Source organism: Manihot esculenta, chromosome 9, assembly GCF_001659605.2.
Source record: "Manihot esculenta cultivar AM560-2 chromosome 9, M.esculenta_v8, whole genome shotgun sequence".
NCBI lineage: Eukaryota > Viridiplantae > Streptophyta > Magnoliopsida > Malpighiales > Euphorbiaceae > Manihot > Manihot esculenta.
The window spans coordinates 34,242,912-34,254,071 of record NC_035169.2 but is presented as its reverse complement, the minus strand read 5'-3'; the positions used below and the strand labels follow the sequence as shown (position 1 = coordinate 34,254,071).

General features: G+C 36.6%; 2 protein-coding genes across 3 annotated transcripts; both read left to right on the top strand.

Moving 5' to 3' along the window:
* Positions 1-531: 531 nt before the first annotated feature.
* On the top strand, positions 532-5,261 carry LOC110623614 (apyrase 2). The gene is made up of 9 exons (XM_021768614.2): positions 532-1,281; positions 1,686-1,814; positions 1,940-1,996; positions 2,085-2,177; positions 3,055-3,260; positions 3,491-3,582; positions 4,278-4,495; positions 4,591-4,780; positions 4,878-5,261. The coding sequence occupies exons 1-9, from the start codon at positions 955-957 to the stop codon at positions 4,991-4,993; spliced, it is 1,428 nt and encodes a 475-aa protein (XP_021624306.1). The 5' UTR covers positions 532-954; the 3' UTR covers positions 4,994-5,261.
* Positions 5,262-5,392: 131 nt separating this feature from the next.
* Positions 5,393-10,841, top strand: LOC110623504 (pentatricopeptide repeat-containing protein At5g15010, mitochondrial). 2 transcript variants are annotated; one of them, XM_043960062.1, is made up of 2 exons: positions 5,393-8,020; positions 10,462-10,841. In XM_043960062.1, the coding sequence occupies exon 1, from the start codon at positions 6,160-6,162 to the stop codon at positions 7,822-7,824; it is 1,665 nt and encodes a 554-aa protein (XP_043815997.1). In that variant the 5' UTR covers positions 5,393-6,159; the 3' UTR covers positions 7,825-8,020; positions 10,462-10,841. The 2 variants fall into 2 exon arrangements, with proteins under 2 accessions (XP_043815997.1, XP_043815998.1); XM_043960063.1 differs by lacking the exon at positions 10,462-10,841 and having other exon boundaries at positions 5,393-6,012; positions 6,338-8,529.
* The last annotated feature ends 319 nt before the right edge of the window (positions 10,842-11,160 follow it).

Here is an 11,160-nt window from a genome sequence, read left to right as displayed (position 1 = left end):
AAAAGAGACTGAAGGGTGAGAGAGATGAGAGCAAATTTAGAGTTTCTTCAAAATTATATATATATATGGGACAAGTTTGATTTGATATTTTTAATTTAATTATTTATTTTTAATTAAGGAAAATATTTATAATTTTTTATTTAAAATTATTAATATAATATATTAACACTTATTAACAGAAAAATTAAATGATTGTATTTTAAAATAATAAGTGATATTTTAATTGATTTTAAAAATTATAAAAATTAACTAATTAATTTTGCTAATAACTAAAAACCATAATATTTTATTATTTTTAAAATTATGAGACTTCATAATATAATAACTAAATAATAAATTTTTTAAAAAAATTAATTTCATATTTTAATTATTACTTGAAATACAAAGAAAGGAATATATTTTCCCAAAAATAAAAAAAAAGGAAAGGAATACACACTTGAGCGCTAATTTCTCTGAAATTAGAATCCACTTTGTTTAAACTTTACACTAATCCTAAAAGTCTCCGCTCTTTGCTCACAGTATAAAACGAAGAACTTGCCGCGCCTCGCCCATAACTTCCTCTTTCATTCTCCTAAAACAAATAACTGATTAATCCCATCCTAAGCTGAACACCAACTGCCACCCTCCCCACCGTAATACGACATTGTCGTTTCAAATTCATTTCTCCATCATTTCATTTTCTGCACCCGAATATCTTTTCTTGCTTTTTCTTCTCATCGCCACAATTCATCCCTCAATTCATTTTTCACGTAATATTTTAATAAACAAGGAGAGCTGGATCCATCACAGGAACCAGCGCAGTCCTTGAAGGCAACCGCCGCGGCCAACGGCCAGATCCGTTATCGCTCCCCTTCCTCTGCTGAACTGATCGAAACTGGCGCTTCATCTGCCACTATCACTTCTGCCGCCGCCGCCGCCACTTCTCCCACCCATTCCGATCACCTTCTCCACCAAATGCCGTCCGAGAAGATGAAGCGCCCGGTGCCTCGGCATGAGTCCTTGTTCGATAAGATCCACAGGTATCGGGGAGTCCTATTTGTCATTTCGATCCCGCTCCTCTTGATCGTATTTGTCTTATTCTTTATGCCAAGTCGCTCTCCGGCTGCTGGCGTGGAGGAGTACGAGTTTAATAACCGGAAGATGTCGCCCAATTTGAAGGATGTAAAGAGATACGCGGTTATTTTTGATGCGGGAAGTTCAGGGAGTAGAGTGCATGTCTATTGTTTTGATAGAAATATGGATCTTGTTCCCATTGGCAAAGATCTCGAGCTTTTTGTCCAGGTTATAAACCTTTTTCCTCTTATAATTTCTTGATTATTCTTGCACTAAGGGAAACTTGACTTAGATCTGACTTTTCTTTTTCTTTCTTTTTTTTTTTTCATCTTTAGAATTGGAATTAGTTAATTTTGTTGTATTAGAGCGAGCAAAGTATTTTTCTTCCTGTTAGTATTCTTGTTTTCTAGCATTGAAACGGTTGATAAGTTCAGCACATATTGTTTAATATTTTGGAAGATTTTTGTTGAAGTTTCTATAATTTTCTTCTATGAGAAAATAGATTAGTGGTTTTAAAATGTCAGCAGTGCGTCGGGAAGTTAGTTTGCTTGTGTGTTTGTTATAATTAACGAATTCCAGTGTTTTCTTGATCGTGTTTTAATTATAATGTTGTCTTGATATTCATCTTGTAGGTTAAACCAGGTTTGAGTGCATATGCAAGTGACCCACATGCTGCAGCTAGTTCTCTTCTTTCCCTGCTTGATAAAGCTGAAAGTGTAGTGCCCAAAGAGCAACGATCAAAAACTCCTGTCAGAGTTGGGGTGGGTGAATTTGGATAGGTTCTGGTGTTATCATTCATTTGGAATGCTTGTCTTTGATATTTGTTTTTTAATGACATTGAATACATTGCTTAATTCGTGAAATTGGCTTCTTCATCTCCATGTAGGCTACTGCAGGGTTGAGGGCATTGGGAGTTGAGGCTTCTGATAGAATTTTGGATGCGGTGAGCCTTCTATCAATTTATATTTGTTTCTTGTGTTCTCTTTTTATCATGCTGTTGTAATTTTACTATTTGAATTTCTTTTTTAAAGGTTAAGGATCTTCTGAAAGATAAGAGTAGCCTGAAATCTGAGGTAGATGGAGTAACTGTTTTGGATGGGTCTCAAGAAGGTTCTTATGAATGGGTATGCATTGACTGCTAAACATTTTTCATTTAGGCCTATAGTTCTTAAATCAATAGTTGTATTCATGCAAATATTTCTTTAGATTGTTAGGTTTTTAGCAGTGTACATTATGGTAAGTCTGGTGATATGTAGTACCTATAAGCTGGAAAAATTCTTATGCATGTCTCACCATTTTAGGCAACTGCCCAAGTGACCAGATCAGAACTTATTCTAGTGTTTAAATATGGAATGCATATTGTTGATCCTCAACACACTATAATCAAGTAAACTTCCTATCTACTAAATTCATTTGGATAAATTCACTTCTTTGACATCCTGTCCTAAACAATGCTTCCTTGTTGTTTTCAGCCTTGGTTTTCCACCATTTAACTTCTACCATTTGCTTGGTTGTCAAGCTATGATCATTTACTCGGGCATGTTACAGTTTGTCCTTCTCCTTATGCTCATTGACAATGTCCAGTTAGCTGAACCAAGCCACACACATCAGCTTTAAAGAAGTAGACCAGGTTACCCCAGTTTCTGAACCACATGGGCCCTTGAAATGGCTTCTGAAGCGTTTTGACTTTTGAGTGTGTTAATTGGAACTGCTTTGAATAATAGTAATCCCAAGAGAGAAGGCTTTGCTAGAATTAAAACAAAATTGCAGCCTACTAATTGGATTAGCTTTTCATCATCTGTCCTTGCCAATGCTGTTCTCCCCTGTACTGGATTCTCTGCTTCCTATTTCTATGCTTCTGCCTTTTCCCAGGGCTTGAGGACATTGGATGCTAATTTAAGTGCTCCATACTGATTTACAATTTGCCACTGATAACCTATCATTTATTTGCCTTCACTTCTAATGGTTAAGTCCTTCACTCACCTCTGTCTTGTTTTGCAGGTGACAATAAATTACCTATTAGGAAAATTGAGCGGACCATTTTCTGAAACAGTTGGTGTGGTTGATCTTGGTGGTGGATCTGTTCAAATGGCATATGCTATCACTAAGGCAGATGCTGAAAAGGCTCCAAGGGTATCAGATGGAGAGGATTCATATATAAAAGAAATGCGTCTGATGGATACTGACTACTACCTTTATGTTCACAGGTTCCTCTGTTCTTCAATAAATTGACCTTGTGATTATTTAACTGGAAGTTTCTTGGTTTATCACTTCATGGGCCTGTCATAACTGCAGGCCCTCATTTGTGTTTCAAATTTTCTTTTAAGCTTGTTATATGTTCTAAAATAACTGTTGTTTGGATGCTCATAATACTGTCAAGCAATAAGCAGTAAGAAAATTATTTGATTGGTTAATCTGGTTTTGACATTTGCTGCAGTTACCTTCACTATGGTCTATTGGCTGCTCGAGCAGAAATTTTGAAAGTTTCTGAAGGTTCTGACAGTGCATGCATCTTGGCTGGTTATGATGGTAAGTGAAGAACTTCAATTTTTCTGTTGTTACTCTTCTCTTCTGATATTAATGGAAATAACTTCTTTACTTTTTTTGTTCTATCACATAATTTGCTTTTCTAGAAGATTTTGGTATCCTTTTCAAAGATAATCGTTTATATGATAGTCATCGCCAACGGTTCAGCTTTCTTGAAATAAGAACTTTGGCAATTGTGCAACTTTATTGTCACATGAAATGACATGCTATGTTCTTCCTGATTTCATTCTTTCTTATGGTAATTTATTTTTCATATACATTCTGCAAAAGTGGGAGGATAGTTGTAAAAATCTTGAATTCCGGAGGGAGTAGGATATGCGATGTCTTTTCTAACTTATTTTGAGTGCAAATGATTATACTTTTTAAAACTATCTGCTTTAGAATGACATGTTTGAAACTGTTGTTAATCAAAAGACTAGGGTAATGGAGGTCTTTCTTGTGACGTAAGGTTACTGGCAATAGTTCAATACAATCTATATGCATGACTGTTTAGGGTGATCATGAAACATGTAATGGTTTGCAGTATTCATGAATAATTGTCCTGCTTCCACTCATTTATCCCTTTCTCCAACGCACAAGTTGCTAGGAGTGGCATATGCAATGACATGCATGCAACGTGTTGGTATTTAGTTTGGGTTTAAAAACTAATCATGATATTTTGCCTCCTTAATTTAAAGGGGTTTACAAGTATGGGGGAATCAAGTATAAAGCATCAGCTGCTGCTTCTGGTTCAAGCTTTGAAGGATGCAGGAGTTCTGCTCTGAAGGCTCTCAGAGTTAACGGCTCGGCATGCACGCACATGAAATGCACATTTGGTGGAGTATGGAATGGTGGAGGTGGGGATGGACAAAAAAATCTGTTCGTTGCTTCATTTTTTTTTGACAGGGCTGCTGAGGTATTATTAATTTCTTAGTTTTGGTTGCTGAAGAGATTATTAAAAATTTTACATTATCCAACTCGGTGTGCTAACCAAATTGTTGATTTTTATAGGCTGGTTTTATCGATCCTGCTCTACCTGTTGCCAAGGTTCATCCTGCAGATTTTGAGGAGGCAGCTAACCGCGCATGTGAAACTAAACTTGAGGATGCGAAATCTGCATATCAACGTGTTGAGGAGGGTAACCTGCCATACTTATGTATGGATCTTGTTTACCAGTATACATTGCTTGTAGATGGATTTGGTAAGTTGTCCCCATAGCCATATGAGTTAGTTGTGAAATCTCACAATCACTCCATGCCTAGGATTCTAATATTTTCTTATGCGGTGTTCTTTGATAGCTCTTGAACGATGGCAAGAAATTACATTGGTGAAGAAAATCAAGTACCGGGATTCCCTGGTTGAAGCTGCCTGGCCACTGGGCAGTGCAATAGAGGCAGTGTCATTATCAACATGATTCTAAAATTTGCATCCTGTTTAATCAGCGAGTGGAAATTCATGGCACTGGCACCTGGTTCCTCGCATCTGCAGCTTGCAGCAGATTTACAGAGTTATAAATGCTTGAGAAATCACCAGCACGTGAAATGGAAATTGGGTTTTGGCCTTATATCACAGGAATAATGAGAAAGAAATAGCTCCATTTATCATCATTCGTAATTACGTTACAAAACGTTACGATTTATAATTTTGGAGAGAATGATTCAATTCAATTACTTCATTTTACCAATTAACTGCTCAAGTTAAAAGGCTAAGGTTAGGCTATTTCTAATTTCTTTCCGTTGGAGAGAGATTCTACGGGTCCAAATGCAGTTCACTTGAACACAATTTCAAACTAAACTTTGAGAAATCGTCTGATTGGAGATTTTCGAAATTTTTTAGCTTGATTCGTTGATCTGTCAAATTTTAAGTAAATTAAATGATCTCTAATTTAATGCAAGTCTATTTAGGTGGCTAATTCGAGTGTAATTAACAAATTAGTTTTAGTAGTCTTAGAAATAAAATAAATTAATTGACAATTTGTTTTGCTAAATAAAAAATCTTGATTTATATATTAAATTATTTAAATATTGTATAAAATATAACCTGTAATTGAAAATGGAGTAGGCTTGTGATGTGAGGATGCTCTTATTTGAGTTTATATGTTGTGTTTTACTTTTAATTTTTTTCTTAGACATTATTAATACATTTAATAACAAATAGTGTGATAAAATAAATTTTATGTTTGTTTTAAAAAAATTATGAAATAAACCCTCGTCCATTGTATTGTTTCATTTGGTCCGGCCCAATTTGGAAGGCACTTGCTGAACCACAGGTATTCCGCCTGCGCGCCAGTAATAAATATACAAAAGCCAATCGTAACAGCGACTGGCGAGCAAATTTAACTCGAACTGCGGTTGCCGTTCCCGGTCTGTTTTAACCTCGAAGCCAATCCGCCGTTTGAAATGAGGGTAACTGCGTGGTTCTTAACAAATGGAGGTATAATTTCTTATTAATTCCATTTAGCGTTGAAGAAACAGTTTCTTTTCTTCTTTCAGTCATTTTTACAAACATCTTGTGCTCCAAGCGGTGACCATAGATTTGTGCTCCATTATTCTGGTTTAAAAGCTCAGCCAATCACTGAAAATGCGGTCTATTAGAATTCTAACTTCGAACATAAAGAAATTTTCAGGTCTAGCCCCTACCCGTCTCATTTCATCACACCAAGTGCTAACCCACATTGCAATTTCAACCGTTGAAACCACTGTGATGGGGCCTTTCGATTCAAAATTTTCAGTGGCTTTCTCTTCTTTCTCTTCCTCAGATCTTGAAATCCCAACTGCACCTAAAATTTCCGTTAGGCGAGAGGAATGTTCCAGTGAAAATGATTTTAGTGACTCTAACGAAGATGACGATGATGATAACATTACACAGTTGAATTTAGGAGATGCTAGTTTTGTTGAGGACGTGAAGACCATTGTGAATATATTGAATCAACTGGGTGATAATCGTGTGGAAATGAAGAACAAGATTGAGCAATGTGGCGTTAAGGTCTCACAGGAGTTGGTCCAGGAGGTACTGTCTAGAGTAAGAAATGACTGGGAGGCAGCATTTACTTTCTTTCTGTGGGCTGGAAGGCAGCCAGGCTATGTCCATTCTGTGCGTGAATATAATTCTATGATTTCTATTCTTGCTAAAATGAGAAAGTTCGATACAGCATGGTCATTGATCGATGAGATGAGAGGGGTTAAGACCGGTGTTTCTCTTGTTGTACCACAGACTTTGCTTATTATGATTAGAAGATATTGTGCAGTGCATGATGTTGGTCGGGCTATAAACACTTTTTATGCATATAAGCGGTTTAAATTTGATGTGGGGATTGAGGAGTTTCAAAGTCTTTTATCTGCTCTTTGTCGCTATAAGAATGTGCAGGATGCTGAACACTTGATGTTTTCAAAGAAAGATGTTTTCCCATTTAATACAAAGAGTTTTAATATTGTGCTTAATGGTTGGTCTAATGTGATTGGTAGTCCTCGTCAATCAGACAGAATATGGAGGGAAATGTGCAAGAGGGGTATTCAATATGATGCTGTGTCATATGCTAGTATCATATCTTGCTACTCAAAGGCAGGTAATCTTTATAAGGTGCTCAAGCTGTACAACCAGATGAATGAAATGAGGATTGAACCAGATAGGAAGGTCTACAATGCTGTCATTCATGCTCTCGCAAAAGCTAGACATGTGAAGGAAGCTATCAATCTCATGAAAGCAATGGAAGATAAAGGTATTGCTCCTAATACTGTCACTTACAATTCACTGATCAAACCTTTATGCAAGGCAAGAAAAATAGATGAGGCCAGAGGGGTCTTTGATGAGATGTTACAGCGTGGTCACTCTCCGACTATACGAACTTACCATGCATTCTTCCGTATTCTAAGAACAGGGGAAGAAGTTTTTGCACTATTGGAGAAGATGAGAAAGATGGGGTGCCAGCCAATTACTGATACTTATATCATGTTGATTAGAAAATTTTGTCGATGGCGGCAGTTTGATGATGTGTTTAAGTTGTGGAATGAAATGAGTGAGAACGGGATAGGTCCTGATCGTAGCTCATATATTGTGCTCATACATGGGCTCTTCTTAAATGGAAAGTTGGAGGCAGCCTACAAATATTACACAGATATGAAGCAAACACAATTATTGCCAGACCCAAAGATAGATGAGATGCTGAGTACTTGGTTATCAAATAAGCAAATGGCTGAATGTCAGATGACAAAATCAAAAGGTGATCAGTCGAATTTTAGTCAATAAGGCGAGCAAAGCAGAGCTATGCCTAAGATAATTAATTATTAGAAAGATTTATCTGACAAGCTGAAAGTAGAACAGTGAGATTGGTGAGCATTTTCCTTTTGGGAGCTGTAGCTTCTCATGCAATATTAAGTCTCAACAGCAGCTGGTTTGTGTATTTAACAACCAGCAGCATCAAATGCTTCATGAACTCATACAGGTGCACTAAAGTTTCTGTTCTAATTTATGAATAGAAGATATCATTAGGTTATTCAGTTATTAAAGGAATTATGCTTTTAGAATTTCTATTATCTATACAACGTCCTTTTTGTAATATATTTTCATAAATCATTGTATACAAGATATTTAGTGCATTAAGTGCAATATTCTCCTCTGTTTTTTTCCCTCTTCCATGGAGATATTCTTCAAGCTTGTAGTGTTAAGATATCTTGGTATGTCAGTTGGAATAGGACTGTATTACATTGCACAAAGAAGTAAGAAGCATACTCTCAGTACAGACTTCAGCAACAAAATGGCAGTGGCAACCATTGTTGTAATTGTTGGCACTGTTATCAGAATTTTACAATTCTCCATTCAAATCTATTTTCCAACAAATTAATTCGAATCTAAATATATGACTAAATCAAAAAAATTGATAGTGAATAAGATGAATCAAAGAATTTTCACCTGATGAAATTAATTATTTAAAAGAGTTTATTAGCCCTTATATTTTCAAAATTTAAGATATTCATTTTTGTTATAAAAATGTGTGTATAAAACCTTTCCTTAGCTATTTTTCTTCCACCAACCATTATCTTCCCTCTCCCTCTTCTTGGCTTTTTTTTTCCAGTTAATTTTCTTAACTAATTATAGTTGTTAAGTTATGACAATTTATATTTATAATATTTTAATATGCTGCTTTTATTATTAATTAATTATTTGATCAAATTAAAATGAGAGTTTCCCTATATATATATATATATAGTGATCACTATTCAGAGTTGATAATTTATAACAAAAAAACTATATATCATAAAGATTTCGAATCAATTTTCGATTTATAAAATAAAGATTTCGATTTGAATCTCAATTTGACAACTATGATTTTGGTGCAAATACTGTGTTAGAAATTCTTGGCGGTGCCAGCCTTTGGACCCTCTTCATTTATTGCATCCATTAATGTAAAGCTTCATGATGGCTACCCGAGATTCATGGGTGATATCTGTTGACTGAAAATGGTTTTTTAAGTTTAGTAGTGCTCAATTCAGCCATACACACATAGGCTAAAGCAACATCCACTAATCATTCACATATATATGGTTGTTGAAAATATAATTACGATAGCAATAACTTGTATTAATAATATTTTTGTGACAGTAATTGTTTCTGGTTTGTCTCATCCTGAAGTTGTGTTATCTTATCAACCACTTGAAAGATTTGGGTCTCAGAAGTAGTGCTAAGGCAATCCTTTTTGGTAGAAGAAGTTGTGTCTTAACTTGTGGAAGACCTCAGATGGTTGATGGTTGCTTGGGCTAATTTCCATTGCAGTTGAACTGGTTGGCCGAATTGGCATTAATATATTAATTTTGGAATTCATTTTCATACATTAAGATGTTCAAAAATTATTAGCAAATGATGTTTTACAATTGACTGTAGATAAGCTCTGTATTCTCCAGGGATGCATAGCTGGGTTATAGTCCAGATGATTCAACTTAAATTGTGCCTAGTTTTATGATCTAGTCCAGAAATGTGTGGTTCTGAATCATGGCCTATCCTTTCTGAGGATGTGTATAAAAAACATTTTTTCGTATTAATGGTTTGCCTTCAGCTTGCCCCATTTAATTTTTGTATTTACAGGTTTCTAGTTACATTAGTTGCATTTATTTATAATATAAAGGACCCAATTTTTTGTCTGTCCACCATTGGGAATAAAATGAGCATGATGAATTTTATATCTCTCCCCTGGAGTTTTTTGTAAAGCTTCACTTGAACCCTCAGAAAAAATCCCAGAATGTCGTATCACAGTTTTTGTGCAGCACTTCTACCCGTTTTCCCAGGGACAATGGATCTATTTTGCCTGATTCCTTTTTCACTGCATGTTCCTCTGATATAATGGAGAACTGAAATGATGAACGTATCATTTGATGAAATGAAATCCATACTTGTTAAGGAAAGGGAAAGTAGTACGCTAGACGTTAATCTTCTTCTTCCCCCCCACCTTTCCTTTTTTTTCCCTTTTCTCTCTTAATGGGAATGCTCAATCTTCTGCAAGGACCAAGTTATAGATCAGAGCCACCACTTTGTTAATATTTTATGTTACCTGTCTCTGAAAAGGGACAGGTTTATATTGTGAGTGTTGGTGCACCTCTAGATAGAGAATATTCAGGCATTTAGCATGCAGAATCAAGATCTGGCACAACCTAATTTAGGTTATGTTGACAACTTGTTATGCTTCTTTGAGTATATCTTGCCTCTTCTATTGGGTTAGACAAACTGAAACACGTGTTGACATAGTGTTCATTGATTGATAAAACGTAAGTTATGTCGCTGCACTGCCTGTAACATTCTTCTTTCTTGCAGTAAATGTGCATTTTCAACACCTACAGTTAGTTTCTACCTTGTTATACTGTAGTTTAATACTCTTGACTGTTAATAATGCAGGTGATGACCGCTGGATTCCTTCACCCCGGACTAGGGGCTTGACCACGGCCCAAGGCTCATGACGTAGAGGCCCACACATCTGATATACAGAACGAGCCTGGCTCATCCGACCCTCAAGGCCGGGCTCGACCCATCTTCTTCACTCAAGCCGGCCTGGCCCACACGAAGCAGGCCCTCTCCATTCAGGCTTAGCGTCTGGCCCCAACTCGCGGCCCAGCCCAGGATCCAGAGAAATATTCACCAAACAGCCTGGCAAATCCGCTCGAACGTACGCACGAGGAGAATCAGAGGCCGTTACGCATGGAGCAGGCAGCTGATACCCTAGTACCTCCGAATCCGCATGGCAGAGACGCGTGGCCCAATCCTGGAGAGACCTTTACACGTCACCAGCAAGCAAGACAATGTATAAAAGAGGAGTCCCCTCCTCAGAAAGCTTAAGCCTTAATCTGTAATACAAAACCCTTGTAAAACCCTATTCTATTGGATCTCAGATCATCAATTGGCGCCGTCTGTGGGAAAACGAAGGAGATCTTTTCATCACCGGAGTTTTCACTTTCAAAACCCACTGAGATCCACGATGGCAAACCACCAAGACAGTAACCTTAATATTCCAAATGACCTGAGCTCTGCCCAAGATGGGCAGCAGTTCTCCTTTTCTAGCCCTACAACGTTGAATAACCAAACACCTATTTCTCTTAA